General features: G+C 37.7%; 1 protein-coding gene across 1 annotated transcript; it reads left to right on the forward strand.

Moving 5' to 3' along the window:
* Window positions 1-2,967: 2,967 nt before the first annotated feature.
* Window positions 2,968-7,480, forward strand: LOC139781556 (uncharacterized; the record flags this gene model as incomplete). Its single annotated transcript, XM_071720397.1, has 2 exons — window positions 2,968-3,461; window positions 3,708-7,480. Coding segments are annotated over 2 exons (4,267 nt in total), but the record flags the coding sequence as incomplete, so codon positions are not given.
* Window positions 7,481-19,399: the final 11,919 nt, after the last annotated feature.

Raw genomic sequence — 19,399 nt, forward strand, 5'->3', positions numbered from 1 at the left:
AACAGGGTAAACAATTTACCCTCCTTTAGCATCAAATATCTTTCATAGGGGCTCTTCTGTAGATCTCTCAATTTTTTCCCTTCATATTGCAGGTATATCCTCAATTCTTGGCGCAATCAATTTTATTTCTACTATTTTAAATATACATCATAAAAATTTTACTATAGATAAAATTCCCCTTTTAGTTTGAGCTATTTTAATTACCGCTATTTTACTTCTTCTAGCCTTACCTGTATTAGCAGGAGCAATTACTATATTACTAACAAATCGAAACCTAAATACATCTTTTTTTGACCCTTCTGGAGGAGGAGACCCTATTCTTTATCAACATTTATTTTGATTCTTTGGACATCCAGAAGTTTATATTTTAATCCTTCCAGGATTTGGATTAATTTCCCATATTATTATAAATGAAAGAGGAAAAAAAGAAACCTTTGGCTCCTTAGGAATAATTTATGCCATAGTAGCAATTGGATTTTTAGGATTTATTGTTTGAGCTCATCATATATTTACTATTGGTCTTGATGTCGATACTCGAGCTTATTTCACCTCAGCCACAATAATTATTGCTATTCCCACAGGAATTAAAATTTTTAGATGAATCTCAACTCTTCATGGCATAAAAATTAACTATAATCCTACCTTATGATGATCAATAGGATTCATCTTTTTATTTACTATAGGAGGTCTTACAGGAATTATATTATCAAATTCTTCTATTGATATTATTTTACATAATACATACTATGTAGTCGCCCACTTTCATTATGTTCTATCTATAGGAGCTGTATTTGCTATTATTGCTAGATTTATCTACTGATTCTCTCTAATTTCTGGATTTACCCTGAATAACTTTTACCTTAATATTCAATTCTTTTCTATATTTATCGGAGTCAATTTAACTTTCTTCCCTCAACATTTTCTGGGACTTAGAGGTATACCCCGACGATATTCAGATTATCCCGATAATTTCCTATCATGAAATATTATCTCTTCTAGCGGATCCCTTATTTCTATTATCAGTTTAATAATCTTAATGTTTACTATTTGAGAAGCCCTAAGAGCCAAACGTATACTTATTAATATATTTTTTGTATCTCCATCCTTAGAATGAAATACTAACTATCCCCCTCTTAATCATAGATATAATGAAATCCCAGCAATTTTTTAATATGGCAGATTAGTGCAATGGATTTAAAATCCTCTTATAAAGATTAATTCTTTTATTAAAAATTAATACATGATCATTAACACTCCAAGACTCAAATTCCCCAACCTATGATATAATAATTTTTTTTCATGATTTTACTATAATTATCTTAATTTTTATTGCAATATTAATTACTTTTATAATAATAATAATAACTTATAATAAACTTATTAATCGGTATTTACTTCATGGTCATACAATCGAATTAATTTGAACTAGGGGAGACCGGGGCTAAAAGGTCAACGGGGTTGAAGCGTCAAATCAAATATCTCGGAACCTGTATATTGTGTGAACTCGCTATTAACATTGTAAACGCTGCTTATGGTACCCATGTGACCAACGGAGTTTCGGCAGGTTACCTGCCGTATTATGATTTTTACGAGGGCAAACGTGTTTTCGGAAGGTGAAAGTTACATTTTCTGCGCGTGGAAATTTTGTAATATCTGCAATAATATTTGCTCTCCAAATCTCGAGGTACATGATTATAAAGAGTAATGCATGCTGAACACGAATCCAGTGTAGTTTTTTCATTATCGTTAATGTCTAATATTTCGTGGGCGATCAAACCTGAAACTTGTGTTTGGGGCTAATCGGTCAGTAAACAGTCCAGATGCATTTCCAAGGCATTTCCAGGCTCATTGCATATGGAATATGGATGAGACGGGAATTACAACCGTTCAGACACCGAATAGAGTCATCGGACGTCGAGGAGTGAAACAAGTCGGGCGAGTGACTTCTGCGGAAAGAGGAACCCTCGTAACTATTTTTTAATAATGTTTCGCATAAAAATTTTAAATAAATTTTTTTATTTTTCTCTTAAAAAACAATTATTAAAATGTATCCTATCATTTTTCAGGATTAGATGTACGTATATTGTTCGAGATTCCGTTATCACGTTGCGCCATCTCATCAGATGGCAGCATCGATCGGGTATCGACTGGCCGGATCAACGCGGCAGCTTGCGCAAGCACGGGCGCGCTCATCGCGAACTTCTCCCTCGCGCCAGTGTGAAAACATGTCCGCGCTGTGATCAGACGTACGACGACCACGCTGTGCGTTTCGCTAGTAGAACTGTATTACAGTGCCCATTGCAGTGATTGAAGCTGCCGAGAAGCTTTACTAACGTGTAAAGAGACCGCTCACCCCAGCCAGCTCTGGTACATCAACACGACGACTCAGGCTCACACGTGCGCGAGTGCCGACCGCCACGTGTCTCAACGGCTCACGGGCGAATCACCACGAGCGAGGCAATTTATACAATTGCCTCGCGCATCAAAAGACTTCTCATTATACACCGCTCATCGTTTCTCAGGTCAGACTGTACATATTTCATTAAAGACGGCTCAGACTGTGGTCTGAGTTACACAAAAAATAAAGGACTAATTCGTTAACATCCTCCACGCGCGTCCTTCTCATCCCGCTACCATCGCCGGGATTAATCAGCGATTTCGCGAACATTTGGTCCTTCGAGCCGGATGCGTGGAACTTATGGTGTAACTCAGACACAGATCACGTGAAAAGGGCATGCCCTTCGCGATGTGCCACGTAGACATTATAGCGCTTTCGCGAGTGAAAGACAGACATTCTCACGCGCGCTCGCGAGTGTTATACAAGTGTTCACGCGCCCTCGCGAGTGTCACATAAACAGTATCACGTGCTCAATACATGACTCTCGCTTCGCATAGCGCTTTCTCTCGCATTCCTCGAACGTTCTCGTCTCGTGCAGCATTTCTTACACGTGTCTCGACGTTTCTCAGGAACGCCGCATCACTGGACAAGTTGCTCAACACCTTCAAGGAAGGAATAAAGGGCCTGCAAGCCTTGGGCGTCTCTCAGGATCTGGGAGATAGCATTCTGGTGTACCAGCTGTCCAGGCAGTTGGATCGCCAGACGAAGGAGCAGTGGGAGACGTCCTTAGGGGCCAAACGCGAGTATCCGCGATTCGAGCAGCTCGAGCAGTTTCTCACCTCTCGAGCACGAGCACTCGAGAGGATAGAGTCCACGGCCAGCTCAGGGAGCACGGCCGCCTCAACGTCCAGGCGCCCGTCGACAGCTCACCATGCGGCAGTTCAACCGGCCCGCACGGAATCATCAGACGGCTCCACGGTGTACCCGTGTGACTGCTGCAACGGCACGCATTTCGTTGTGACGTGCACCAAATTTAGGGATCTCTCACCGGTCGAACGACAGAAACTTGTCATCTCACGGAGGCTCTGCTTCAATTGCCTCGGCCGCCACAACGTCCGCTCATGTAAGAGCTCACGGGGGTGCAAGAAGTGCACCAACCGACACCACACGATGCTGCATGAAGCTCATCAGGCGAACTCATCAACGAAGCCGAGCACCAGCTCAGCTGCGTCAGCTCAATAGGAAGATGGTGCAATCGTCGCTCACTCCTCTTTGGCCCGCTCATCACACTCAACATTATTAGCTACGGCCCTGGCTCAGATAAATTCATTTGTGACTACTCAGCGCGTACGGCTTCTCATCGATTCAGGTTCAGAACTCACCTTTGTCTCTGAATCACTCATTCGTCAGCTCAACATTCCTCGTCATCATTCTGTCATCATCATTACTGGAATTGGGGGCGAAAAGTCAACTCAAACTCGAGGAGTTGCCTCACTCCAGCTCCGCTCACTTCACTCAAGATCAGACGTCATCATTCAAGCTCACATTCTGCAGACGTTAACCAACATCTTGCCATCATTCAACGCTGCACCACAGGAATGGCCGCATCTCACCAAGTTAATCTTGGCCGATCCAGACTTTCTCACACCACGGCCAGTGGATATCATCATTGGAGCTGATTCATATGGGCAGATCATCAAGCCCAACATCATCAAACAAGATCCATTGATGCCAATTGCGCAGCTCTCAATTTTTGGATGGCTCGTTCTCGGACCTGTCGACACATCATCATCGGCATCTGCTGCAGTGCACCATGCCTCGATTCAGGAGAGAGAAGATGCTCTCGACGAGTTGCTGGCGAAATTCTGGACACAAGAAGAAGTGCCTGCAAGTAATACTCATGATCTTACGCCTGACGAGCAAAGATGTGAAGAACATTACAAGAGCACTGTTTCGCGGGACTCAACAGGTCGATACACGGTTCGACTTCCGTTAAAATCATCACCTGATACTCTTGGGGATTCGTACCACACTGCGCATCGATGCCTGCAGGGCCTACTAAGAAGATTCGCACGAGATGACAACTATCGACGCCTTTATCACCAGTTCATGACAGAATATCGAGAGCTCAATCACATGACGGAGGCTTCACCCGTTTCCAGCCAGCACGCGCAATATTACTTGCCACATCACGGCGTGCTCAAACCAGACAGTGCAACCACAAAATTACGTGTGGTGTTTAATGGCTCGAGTGCATCTACATCCGGCCGCTCACTCAATGATATCATGTATACGGGAGCCAAGTTGCATTTAGACGTCACAGACGTTTTGCTCTGGATTCGACAATTTCGGCATTTAGTGGCCACTGACATCACCAAAATGTACAGGCAAATCAACGTACATAAGGATGACTGGAATTTACAACGGGTTCTCTGGATCGACAAACAACTCAAGGAAGTGGAAAATTATCTAACAACGGTCACGTATGGTACCAAGGGTGCCCCGTTCTTAGCAGTGCGAACACTGCTGCAACTGGTGAAGGATGAAGGCCATAAGTTTCCCCTTGCAGTGCCGCCACTCACTGAGGGTCGATATGTTGACGACACTTTTGGAGGCGCCGACACAGTTCAGCAGGTAAAGGAAATTGCAGTGCAACTGAAGAATTTGTGCATGGCGGGCGGTTTTCCATTATCAAAGTGGCACGCGACTCATCAAGATGTGCTCACTGCGGTTCAAGCAGAAAAGGAACAGGGCTCACAAATTGCATTTGACGATTGCACAACCAAAATCCTCGGATTAAACTGGCTTCCTTACGAAGATTCATTCACATTCTCAACAAGGATCTCATCGCACACCAATCAGTTCACCAAACGCCTCGTTTTGTCTGAAGTGACTCAGATATTCGATCCACTAGGCTTTGCATCACCAGTAGTGATCAAGGCGAAGATGCTCTTGCAGGAGCTATGGCTCCATAAGCTCCGATGGGATGAACCACTGCCATCCCAGCTCTCATCACGGTGGCTCACCATCAGAAAAGAACTCACCAGCTTAAGCAGAATCTCAATACCTCGATGGTATAACACATGGAGTACCTCGTCAGTGGAATTTCACGGCTTTTCTGATGCTTCTCAACTAGCAATGGCTGCAGTCGTATATATCACCGTCCGCAGCTCAAACGGCGCCACGATTTCATTGGTGTGCTCCAAAACTAAGGTAGCACCGCTCAAACGGCTCACCATCCCGAGACTAGAACTCTCCGCAGCACTGCTGCTCTCAAGGCTCATGCGATACGTTCAAGCCACCTTGAAGTTGAACGTTACAGCAATTCACCTGTGGACGGACTCTGTTGTGACACTCACGTGGATCAAATCTCATGCATCGCGCTGGAAGGATTTTGTGAGAAACCGAGTTTCTCAGATTCAAGATCTCACTGCAAAAGCACACTGGAGATACGTACCTGGTACATCCAATCCAGCCGATTGCGCATCACGAGGATTGACTACTTCTCAACTTCAAAGCCACTCATTATGGTGGACGGGACCACCGTGGATACTCACACCTGAAGCATGGCCATCACAACCCGCGCTGTCGGACGAGTTGAGCTGCAGTGAGGCCCGTCCTGGCATTGCGCTACATGCAGCGGCATCTCAGTCGGAATACCACTGGGACCTCATATATAGGTACTCAACCCTCAATAAATTATTGAAAGTAACAGCTCTCTGTTTCAGGTTTATCTCTCTCTTGAGAAAGCGCCGAGCCAAGTCACTGGACTTGCACTCAGCTTTGGAGAAGGCCAGACTATTCTGGATCAAGGCTACTCAAGCGGCATACTTCACGCATGAGATCAAGATGCTCACGGCCAATTCGAGACTACCACCTACTCACGCATTCAGTCGATTGACTGCGTACATAGACGCTCAAGGGGTTATCCGAGTTGGCGGCCGCCTCAACCAATCAGCACTAGCTCAAGACAACAAACATCAGGCGATTCTACCTCGCCACTCACGGTTCTCAACTTTAATCATCGCCCACGCCCATTTGCGTACTCTACATGGAGGAACACAGCTGACATTGGCTCATGTCAGGCAACAATATTGGATCATCGGCGGACGGGCTCCGGTGAAGTCTCATATCTTACGGTGTGTCGTGTGTGCTCGGCAGAGGGGGATCCGTGCTCATCAACTGATGGGCCAACTACCTCTCTCTCGGGTTACGCCGTCACGTCCGTTTGCTCATACAGGAGTCGACTATGCCGGACCGCTCACCATCAAGACATGGAAGGGACGAGGTGCGAAAACATACAAGGGATGGATCTGTGTGTTCGTCTGCTTTTCCACCTCCGCAATTCACCTCGAAGTAGTCAGTGACTACTCATCAGAAAGATTCATAGCAGCCTTCCGAAGATTTGCAGCGAGAAGGGGAATTGCTCAGACCATGTACTCGGACTGCGGGACAACTTTCATTGGAGCAGACGCCGCGCTCAAGAAAATGTTCGTCCAAGGCGCTCAAGAACATCAACGGATTGCTCAAGTGTTGCAACTTGACGGCATAAGATGGGAGTTCAACCCACTAGGTGCTCCACACATGGGGGGCAAGTGGGAGGCGGTTGTAAAGTCCGTGAAGTTTCATTTGAGACGGACCATCGGGGAGACTCTACTCACGACGGAAGAACTAACAACGTTGCTTACGCAAATAAAAGCCATTCTCAACTCAAGGCCTTTGGAACCGTTGAGCGACGACCCTGAAGACGTCTCAGCGCTCACCCCAGGTCATTTTCTCATTGGAGGTCCACTCACTACCATACCCGAGCCATCTCTGATCGACCTGGCAACCTCGCGACTGTCTCGGTGGCAGCTCATCCAGCAGCATGTTCAACAATTTTGGGCGCAATGGTCGGCGCATTATCTGCAACGCCAGCAGGCAATATCCAAGTGGCATCATCCTAACAACAACATCAAGGTGGGCTCTATCGTACTGATCACCGAGGAACGCTCTCCACCGTGCAAATGGCCACTCGCCAGAGTAACGGCTTTGCACCCCGGAAAGGATGGACTTACTAGGGTGGTTACCCTCAAGACGGCCACCACGATGCTCACCCGGCCAATTGCCAAACTTGCCATATTACCCATTTCATCAGGATAAAGGATCAAGAGTAAGGAATCATCAACAAGGTTGCTGATGGCGGGCGGAATGTTCGAGATTCCGTTATCACGTTGCGCCATCTCATCAGATGGCAGCATCGATCGGGTATCGACTGGCCGGATCAACGCGGCAGCTTGCGCAAGCACGGGCGCGCTCATCGCGAACTTCTCCCTCGCGCCAGTGTGAAAACATGTCCGCGCTGTGATCAGACGTACGACGACCACGCTGTGCGTTTCGCTAGTAGAACTGTATTACAGTGCCCATTGCAGTGATTGAAGCTGCCGAGAAGCTTTACTAACGTGTAAAGAGACCGCTCACCCCAGCCAGCTCTGGTACATCAACACGACGACTCAGGCTCACACGTGCGCGAGTGCCGACCGCCACGTGTCTCAACGGCTCACGGGCGAATCACCACGAGCGAGGCAATTTATACAATTGCCTCGCGCATCAAAAGACTTCTCATTATACACCGCTCATCGTTTCTCAGGTCAGACTGTACATATTTCATTAAAGACGGCTCAGACTGTGGTCTGAGTTACACAAAAAATAAAGGACTAATTCGTTAACATCCTCCACGCGCGTCCTTCTCATCCCGCTACCATCGCCGGGATTAATCAGCGATTTCGCGAACATATATGTATTGAAAATGCAGTGTGACGTTTAAACCCCAGCATTTTTGAGATTTCAATTTTTCCACCGTTGTCGTTTTTGCTCTATACCGGTTAAACAAAGCGACGTAGACAAAAATTTCCTATATAAATTTTGTAGCTAAAGGTTCACTCTTTACAGTGGTATACCACTTTTAACTAAAATTATTTATTTTGTTGTTAAAAATCGGCATCGAAAAAAACTAACCTTTTAGCCCCAGTCTCCCATATCATTCCCATATTTATTCTAATTTTTATTGCCATACTTTCTTTAAAAATGCTCTACCTTACCGATAAACTTCACTCCAATAATCTTACGATTAAAACCATTGGCCATCAATGATACTGAAGATATGAATATTCTGATTTCAACAATATTGAATTTGATTCTTTTATGTTATCCACTAATCAATTAACAAATAATGAATTTCGCTTACTTGATGTCGACAATCGATGCATTTTACCATTCAACTTAACTATTCGTCTACTAACTACATCAATCGATGTAATTCACGCATGAACCATCCCCTCCCTAGGTATTAAAATAGATTCAACCCCAGGACGTCTAAATCAAACTATATTATTTATAAATCGACCCGGATTATTTTTTAGCCAATGTTCTGAAATTTGTGGAACTAATCATAGATTTTTACCAATCGTAATTGAATCTACAAACCTTAATAACTTTAAAAATTGATTAACTTATTTTATTAACAATAATTAAACCCTATATAATAACTTCATTAAATGACTGAATATAATAAAAGTATTGATCTTTTAAATCAAAATATAATAGGTATTGACCCTATTTTTAATGAAAGAATTAGTTAAACCTTTAACATTAAATTGTCAATTTAAAATTATTAAATTTCTATATATTAATATTCTTTAATCCCACAAATAAGACCCTTATTATGATCTACTATTATTATTTTAACTATTAGCTTACTTTTAACTATCTCATCTTTTTTATATTTTATAATTACCCCAGTTCCTCAAACTTTTCATATTCATATTCATCCTTCAATGAGATCACTTTATTTTAATTGATTATGATAAATATTTTTTCAATCTTTGACTCCTCAACATCTATAAATCTCTCATTAAATTGATTAAGGTTAATTATTATTTTTACCCTCCTTCCCTACTAATATTGATTTATTCCATCCCGATTAATTTTATTATGAAAATATTTAATTTTTTATTTATTTTAAGAATTTAAAATTTTAATCTCTTATTCATATTCTAATCTAATTATTTTTATTAGTCTCTTATTAATAATTTTTTTCAACAATTTTTTAGGACTCTTTCCCTATATCTTTACAGCATCTAGACACATAAATTTTTGTCTGTCTCTATCCTTAACTCTTTGATTTAGAACAATTATTTACAAAATTTATAATTACCTAAATATTTTAATAGCTCACTTAACTCCTCAAGGCACTCCTTTTTTATTAATATCTTTCATAGTTATCATTGAAACTATCATTGAGACTAATTATCCGCCCTCTTACTTTAGCAATTCGATTAACAGCAAATATAATTGCAGGCCATTTTTTATTGTCTTTACTAGGGTCAACTGGTCAATCAATCAATAATTTCATAATTTTTATAATTATAATCATATCTCAAATTTTATTATTTATTTTAGAAATCTCTGTATCCATAATTCAAGCCTATGTATTCTCTATTCTTTCAACTCTTTATAGAAGAGAAATTTAATTATGAACCACCCCTTTCATCTTAGTAAGTGTTAGTCCATGACCAATTCTTATTTCATTAAGAATTTTAAATAATTTAATTTGTACAGTAAGATGATTTCACCATTATAGGTACTCCATAATTTTAACTATCCCTAGAACTCTTTTTTGTATAATTCAATGATGACGTGATGTAACTCGAGAAGCAACTTTCCAAGGATGTCACACATTAAACGTTTACAAGGGAATACGCTTAGGTATAATTTCATTTATTATCTCTGAAATTATATTTTTTTTCTCCTTCTTCTGAGCATACTTTCATTCTTCCCTGGCCCCTAACATAGAAATTGGACAATTATGACCTCCCTTAGGTATTATTCCTTTTAACCCTTTTGATATTCCTTTAATAAATACAATTATTTTAATTTCATCAGGCTTAACAGTTACTTGAAGACACCATGCCATACTAAATAAAAATTTTAAAGAAAGAAAAAAAAGTTTATTTTACTATTATTTTAGTAATTTATTTTACTATTTTACAAATTATTGAATATAAAGAAGCCCCATTCACTATTGCAGACTCAATTTATGGCTCAACTTTTTTCATTGCTACAGGATTTCATGGTTTACATGTAATTATCGGAACTTTATTTCTTACTGTATGTCTTTTTCGAATAAACATTCTTCACTTCTCTTCCTATCATCACTTTGGATTTGAAGCAGCTGCATGATACTGACATTTTGTAGATGTCGTATGATTATTTTTATACATCTCAATCTATTGATGAAGATTCTAATTTTTTATAAATTTATCTTTTTTTAATAAATTTTATAATTTATATAGTATAATTAATTTATTACATTTAATTTCCAATTAAAAAATTTAATTTACTTTAATATAAATAATTATCCAACTTACTTATATAATTAGTATTTTATTAACAATTTCTACCCTTTTATTAATACTAAATTATTTAATCTCAAAAAAATCTTTTCAAGACCGAGAAAAAATTTCCCCATTTGAATGTGGCTTTGACCCTATGTCACCCCCCCGCATACCCTTTAGAATTCAATTTTTTTTTAATTAGTTTAATTTTTTTAATTTTTGACATCGAAATCGCCCTTTTAATCCTTTTAATTCATATATTTAAAATATTTAATTTACCAATAATCTTAACTTCTGAAATATTTATTATAATTCTATAATTTTTGGTTTATTCTTAGAATATACTGAACAATCCATTGATTGAAAAATCTAAAATTTATAAAATTATTTCCAAGGATATTAGTTTAAAATAAAAACATTTAAATTGCATTTAAAAATTATAAATTTTCTCATATATTTTACCTCTTAAAGTAAAAAATTACAATTTAATTTCGACTTAAATACTTGATTTAATATAAAAATCTAAGAGTACTTTAAAAAATCTTTTAACTAAAACCAAGATAGAGGTAAATTATTGTTAATAATTCCATTGAAACTTTTTAACTTTCTAGTTGAAGTAATTTAAAATGAACTTCTAATTCATTACCTATGATAAATTTCTAAATCATATTACTTTAATTTTTTTTAATTATATGTTGTGAGCGCACAACGTATTCACGATAAAGTATGGCACCTGGCAACACCGAGGGCCGGATTACTGGGTAATCCGACCCTAGCGACGAGGACCGATGACGCGAAAGCCAGCACGCGTCGCGGTAATGACCATATATGGTCATTCGGGATATCACCAGCCCGCTAGGACGTTGATCGCAAAGTCAAAATTGCTGACTGCTAAGTCAGCAATGCCGAGGCGATAAAAAGCCCGCCCTTCCAAGGAACGGCGGGCAGTCTAAGAACCAAGCGCGTACCGCAAGACAACGAAACGTGAAGTGTAACCCGCAAGTCAGGGTAGTGTAAATACACAATTATATCAATAAAACTATCTTTTATTTAACGCGACTGCAAACTCAATATCGCCAGTGTCCTCTCTCCCTAATCGGCGGATCCAAAGAACTCGGTGCCGGCCCTGATCTCCAATTCAAGGCAGCGGCACAACATATAAATAAAATTAGTTTTAACCAAATTAAGAAATAATAAATATTATTCACCATCCTCCACTTAATTACCCTTTATATATTCTATATTCTAAAAATAAAAATAATTAATAATTTAAATATAGTTTAAAAAACATATTTTCACTATAAAAATAATATTCTATATATTTATTTAAAAATCCACTAATTTTTTTAATATCTTCAATATTATGCTTTATGCCTTTATAAGCTATTTAAATTTTTAAAATAATAAATATATTCACCCTAAAATATTAATAAATAAATATACAAACATATATATCTTATATATAAATTTAACACAAAAATATTGAATTATATATATGAATGAATTTTTTCCTAAATATTCTAATCAAGATATATCTACCTCTATCACTTTTACCCCCACAATATTTAAAGGATTATACAATCACAAATATAAATAATTTAAATACCACATTAAACTCACATAAAAATTTAAATAATAAAATTTCCTTATAAAATTATTAAAAGCTAAAAATATCCCAATGATTAATCCACACATACAACTTTTTAAAGTTAATAGTTTCAATCCCGCCCTTAAGGGGATGCTAAAGCTAAGGCCGAACTTCCTCGACGTCGGTAATGTCAACTAAAGCAAAGGCCAAACTCCGACGCGAAAACGCCACCACGTAAGGTGGTGACCACTGGTGGTGACAACGCGAAACTCCGTACACGTACACACACCACTGAATTGCTCACACGCACGGTGGTAAAGAGACATATGCTATAGACGCGGCAACGCCGCGCGGCGTTGCCGCGTCTATGGATTCTTAGCAATACGGCCTGAACCTGAAAATGCTTTCTGGCCGTCCGTAGCAGAAGGCAGTAACGTATCAAGGCTAATAAGCACCCGCTTTTTATAAATTACATATATTCTTATGCACACATGTGCGTATATATATATAATATGTATCTAATTATTATGTGTATGTTTATAATTGTCTGATGACAAATAATAACAGTAGCATAATTGAGAATGTGAATTAGTATACATAGTATGTATTGACGCGGGTACTTATTAGACTTGGAAATTTACTGCATCTCTTGCACGTCTAATAATTTTTTTCTTGTAATGTAAATGAATGATGTAAAACTCTTTCAAAGGATCTATCCATTCTTGATGGGGTAAAATAATAACTTCTATAACAAATGCAATAAATATTAAATTTATAGTATTGATTTATATAACTAATTTTATTCTGTCTTTATATAGAAAAATATACCTCAGTCTTAGCATCAGAGTAGAGGGTAACGGCAGCTGATGAACAGTATAGATAACAAATTGAATAAAAATCTTAATTATTATATCATAATGATATTAATAAGATTTTTATTCAGTTTGTTATTATATCTATACTGTTCATCAGCTGCGTTACCCTCTACTCTGATGCTAAGACTGAGTGTATATTTTTCTATATAAAGACAGAATAAAATTAATTATATAAATCAATACTATAAATTTAATATTTATTGCATTTGTTATAGAAGTTATTATTTTACCCCATCAAGAATGGATAGATCCTTTGAAAGAGTTTACATAAAAAGCTCAGCGTTGGAAACCTCATATTATTCATAATTCTCCATTATTTGATTAAATCTACGCAGGTTCCTTTTCAGTAAGATTGATAGTCTGAAGTAATAGGTGATGGCAAAAAATCTGAAATTATTGCACTATCATGCAGAAGCACTAAGAATTAAAATATATATTTTTACGCATATTAAAAGATATATTAGCAATCAGTCTAATTAGAAAAAAGATGTACCAGATAATATAAAAGAAATTGTATATAAAAAAAATGGTTTCTAATATGTATTCAGAGAATGTTGATTTATCATATTATTCTTTCAAACTTGCTTTCCTCCTTTTGAAAATTTACACCAAGAGAAACTTTTGTAACATATTACTTTGTATTGATTTTTTTTAACATCTTTATTTCTTAAAAAAGAAACGAAAACCGTAGAAGAAAATTATTAAACTTATTTTTATCGTGTTGAGAATTCATTCAATTTTATCGCTACGTGTCTCAACTTCTCTTGTTCAAAACAAAAAACTAATTTATAGCTTTTGATTTTATATATAATTGTTAAATTTCAGTTTTGTCAGATGCGATTTGTGCGAGCTTATTTCGTGGAGCAAATATTTTGTTGCGTTTTCGAGTGTTTATCCGATCATTAGCGAAGCGACGCGATGCATTTATATTTGATCACGAGGGACTATGCGCAAATTTTCGCATTGTTTGCGGATTTTATAACTTTATTGACGAATATAAGATCTAATATCTTTCGCATAATTGATTTACGATTACTCGCGTTTTATTGAGGCTCAGTTGTACACCCGTCTGCATCACGTCAATAAATATCTGGCAGGAAAATGTGTATGAATTTATTCGTTTAGCAAAGAATGCGCGTTGACCTTAGAAGCGCACGTTGGAATTTCATCCGGAGGGAAAAAACTTTGTCGCGTTTTTTTAATATTTCTGATTCTCAAAATAAATTCTTCGTGTATATTTTTTCGCGCTTATAATATTATTTGATTTTTGCAGATTAATTTTCTTTTCACGCATGAAATATATTTTGGCAACTATGCCGTCTATAGGAAGAAATCTGTCGGACTGTGCTAACTCGGACCACGTGCGTTTCTGACGTTTAGATATTAGTGAAATTCGGTTAGAAAACAAAAAAATGACCTGTCTCGTTTCTTGATAGAAATTCGAGATGCTAAATACTAATTTATTGGGTGCGTTCGGGAAGACACTATTAGTGCTATTTGCTTATTTTATCCTTGTTTTACACCTGATGAACGATAAAGATAGAATGATGCAATAGCGCTAATAGCGCGCTTCCCGAACGCAGCCATTGTGTTATAAATTCGACGTTCGCTTTTCGCGTGAGACTGGCATCGGCTTCCTATATGTCGCTAAACGGGCCTTTTTCAGTTGGATACGTTTTTTTCATTATAATATACAGAGGAGAAGAAGCTAGGGATAGTGGGATAGGTAAACATACATTTTGTACGACAATATCGGAGGTCTATCGTTAGTACGATTATTTTTTCTCTGGGCCCGGAGCCTCGTCCACGATGATAATATCGCGGACACGGGACGTCTCCAGAATCGTGCTCCGATTACTTTGTACTAAGAATAATTCTGCATAAATTTCTTTTGTGCCTTTATATCATATGTATTTTTCAAGCAAAGTTCATTTGCAGAATTTACGCGATGGAAGATATATGTATACATATATAAACACACACACGTGTGTGTGTGTGTGTGTGTGGTGTGTGTGTGTGTGTGTGTGTGTGTGTGTGTGTGTGTGTGTGTGTGTGTGTGTGTGTGTGTGTGTGTGTGTGTATACATCTTCCATCGCATAAATTCTGCAAATGCACTTTGCTTGAAAAATACATATGATATAAAGGCACAAAGTAAAAAAAGTTTATGCAGAATTATTCTTATTGTTAGTACAAAGTAATCGGAGCATGATCCTGGAGACGTCTCATGTCCGTGATATCGTCATCGTGGACGGGGCCTGGGGCCCACAGAAAAAATAATAAAAATAATATGTATGTGCGTATGCGTATGTATATATGTGCGATTGCGTATGCGTGTGCGTGTGTATGTATATCTATGTTCAATTGCATTACTGGTTTTATGTAATATTATTTACTTTTGACAGTAACAATAAAAAAAATAATATATTTCATTTATATATGTATTTTCGTTTATATTTCCCAACATTTTATCAACGAAATAATAAATACAGTTTCTTGTCCTAAATAACATTACCGTTTTTCTTTCTTTAAATATACCCTGGAATCCTAACACCACTTCCAAAAAATCCTGATTTTACCATACTAATACGCTATCCAGTATACTAAGAGAGAGAGGGACAGGGATGGAGAGAGGGAGAGAGAGAAAGAGAGAGAGACAGAGAGAGAGAGAGAGAGGAATAAATGGGTGCATGTAAATTACATACATAGGAGAGAAAGGAATGGGCGCGTTCAGCAGACCAAGCCGCTGAGTAGCAATCGAACGTGATTGGCTCTTACTTTTAGAACCAACCAATCAACGCAGAGTGTTATAAGACGAACTCAACAGTTGTGTCTGCTGAACGCGGCCAATAATACGAGAAATATCTGTTCTTGTCTAACGAGGCATCTGTTACGACATATCTGCCAAAGCTCGTTCTTTGAAACGGCTTTATAGATCGCAAAATCCTTTTACAGGAGTAAAGTATAGATACTAATGAAGAGTGGGAATATAAAGAAAGTAGTGATAATTGGAAAAAATGTAAAAATGCCTAACGAGGCACCTGTACGACATATCTGTCAAAGCTCGTTCTTTGAAACGGCTTTATAAATCGCAAAATCCTTTTACAGGAGTAAAGTATAGGTACTAATAAAGAGTGGGAATATAAAAAAAGTAGTGATAATTGAAAAAAATGTAAAAATGGCCGCGTTCAGCAGACACACCTGTTGACATGATGTACAGATGCCTCGTTAGGCATTTTTACATTTTTTCCAATTATCACTACTTTTTTCATATTCCCACTCTTCATTAGTATCTATACTTGTTTAAAGATAAAGTAAGGTCAGTTCAGAGATTGTGTATTTATAGAATCGGACTTATATTTAATAAGAAAGAGCTTTCATAGATGACTATAGTAATAGCTATAGCTACCGCTTTACGCGTCATAATGTATCAATGCGCGCGACGAAGACCGCGTGGCGGCCCGGGGACCGCTTACGGTCGAGCGTGTATCAATGCGCATGCGAGCACGGGCGTGTTCGTGCGGGCAGCACGGCGAGCAGCCATTCTCGTTCCGAACGTCTTCTACGACGGATCGTCAGTTAAGTTCATTGTAGCTTCACCGTCTTTTGTAATACGTACAGTATTAACGAGTCGTAGATTAACCGATAATTAATCTCTATCGGGTTATAATACGTTGAGCTACAAGCTGAATCACATTGATCATTGAGAATCTGCTATTATACCGGACTTCAGAGAAAGAGAAAGAGACGGAAAACTGCGACGCAATCGAAACGTTCTGGAATGTCCTCTCGATTATGAAGGAAGATATCATTTGCTACAAATGAGAGAGCGCTCTTTTTGAGCTTCGTCAATCCGACTAGTCATAAGAGGAAGTAATTCCGATTAACGACAGTGTTAAGGTAACAAATTACATTCATTTCATTTAATCAGTGATCAAAACGAGGACGGTGTTAGATTTACGTCTAACGTTGCAATGACCGTATGGTCTATTCAACTATCCGATCATTGGTTAAGATAAGTCGAGAGCTCTTATTAAAAGAGATGCTTTTTCATCTTTGAGAAAAACGAGTCGACTCTGCGTATTTGATTACTCATTATTGAGAACACTGAGCTCAGTATAGATTCCTTTAAATTCTCTCTTTTTGTGTGGTTGCAACCATTTCAATAACAAACGACTATTGTAAATCTCTAAATGCATTCTTTCAAGATAACGTTCTAAAGCTATAAGTTCATTGAATTCTGCGTTACATTTGCTCTTGTATCATTCGATAGTCTTTAATTAGGATATAAACGAGAAGCGTAATTACACTCGTTACTTGTATTCAGTGTTGTATGTGCATTCGTGGTAATTCGAGACGCGTTATAACTAGCGTTTTCTGCGTTATTAAGATAATCGTTCGATTGCTAAATGACAGTGTCTTAAGATATGATTGTTCTGTTGTGATCTGAGTCGGACTATTCGGCGAATCCTTACTTTTGCATATTGTTTCTTTGTTTCAGAATTAATGTGTCAATCTCTAAACGAAAGCATATTCTTACTATTAATCAGAATAAGTTATTCAACTTATCTTGTCTTTATTCATTCTTTAATCACGTGAAAAGAATCTCTTTACGTTTCAATAGATAAATTCTATATTGATTATTATTATGCCAATGAGGATTATGTTATGAATAAAAAAAGGTTGACGCATTACTTCAATGATTATTTCATGTATTTGTGTGATAATATTCTCTTGTATGATATTTCATATGTTTGATATAAACGATTCTTTCTTTGATATAATTAAGTTGAGCTACACTGTACTAAATTACGAATGGCGATATATGACTATTCAGAGATGATACTTTTCTTCCAAAGAATCTTTTGTTGGATATAAGTTTACAATGGTGAATTCCACCGTGTTTCTTAAAACATTTCGAAAGAAAGGATTGTTTCTTTACTAATAATTTCTTTTTCATTATCTTTGATACAGCGTACTTTTATGTATGATATCTGAATATCTCTCTTTATGTTTATTATACGACTACTTTTCTGCGAGTAAGTACATTGAATTGCGAACTAAATCGAATACACAATCTCTGAACCATCCATTTTGTATTGTTTTTAGCTTCCTTCATTAAATCATAAGATCTGGCTTCTGCGCGAGCTAGTGCATTTTAAACAATACTTTACTCCTGTAAAAAGATTTTGCGATCTATGAAGCCGTTTCAAAGAACGAGCTTTGACAGATATGTCGTACAGATGCCTCGTTAGGCATTTTTACATTTTTTTAAATTATTACTAATTTTTTTATATTCCCACTCTTCATTAGTACCTATACTTTACTCCTGTAAAAGGATTTTGCGATGTATGAAGCCGTTTCAAAGAACGAGTTTAGACAGATATGTCGTTGAGTTCATCTGATCAACACTCTGCGTTGATTGGTTGGTTCTAAAAGTAAGAGCCAATCACGTTCGACTGCTACTCAGCGGCTTGGTCTGCTGAACGCGTCCAATGCCTAACGAGGCATCTGTACGACATATCTGTCAAAGCTCGTTCTTTGAAACGGCTTCATAGATCGCAAAATCCTTTTACAGGAGTAAAGTTTAGGTACTAATGAAGGGTGGGATTGTAAAATAATTAGTAATAATTTTAAAAAATGTAAAAATGCCTAACGAGATATCTGTACCACATATCTTTCAAAGCTCGTTCTTTGAAACGGCTTCATAGATCGCAAAATCCTTTTACAGGAGTAAAGTTTAGGTACTAATGAAGGGTGGGATTGTAAAATAATTAGTAATAATTAAAAAAAATGTAAAAATGCCTAACGAGATATCTGTACCACATATCTTTCAAAGCTCGTTCTTTGAAACGGCTTCATAGATCGCAAAATCCTTTTACAGGAGTAAAGTTTAGGTACTAATGAAGGGTGGGATTGTAAAATAATTAGTAATAATTGAAAAAAATGTAAAAATGCCTAACGAGATATCTGTACCACATATCTTTCAAAGCTCGTTCTTTGAAACGGCTTCATAGATCGCAAAATCCTTTTACAGGAGTAAAGTTTAGGTACTAATGAAGGGTGGGATTGTAAAATAATTAGTAATAATTGAAAAAAATGTAAAAATACCTAACGAGATATCTGTACCACATATCTTTCAAAGCTCGTTCTTTGAAACGGCTTCATAGATCGCAAATTCCTTTTACAGGAGTAAAGTTTAGGTACTAATGAAGGGTGGGATTGT

The sequence above is a fragment of the Temnothorax nylanderi genome, unplaced genomic scaffold (assembly GCF_030848795.1).
Source record: "Temnothorax nylanderi isolate EJ_2023f unplaced genomic scaffold, tnyl_v1.0 TNYL_tig0345_pilon, whole genome shotgun sequence".
NCBI lineage: Eukaryota > Metazoa > Arthropoda > Insecta > Hymenoptera > Formicidae > Temnothorax > Temnothorax nylanderi.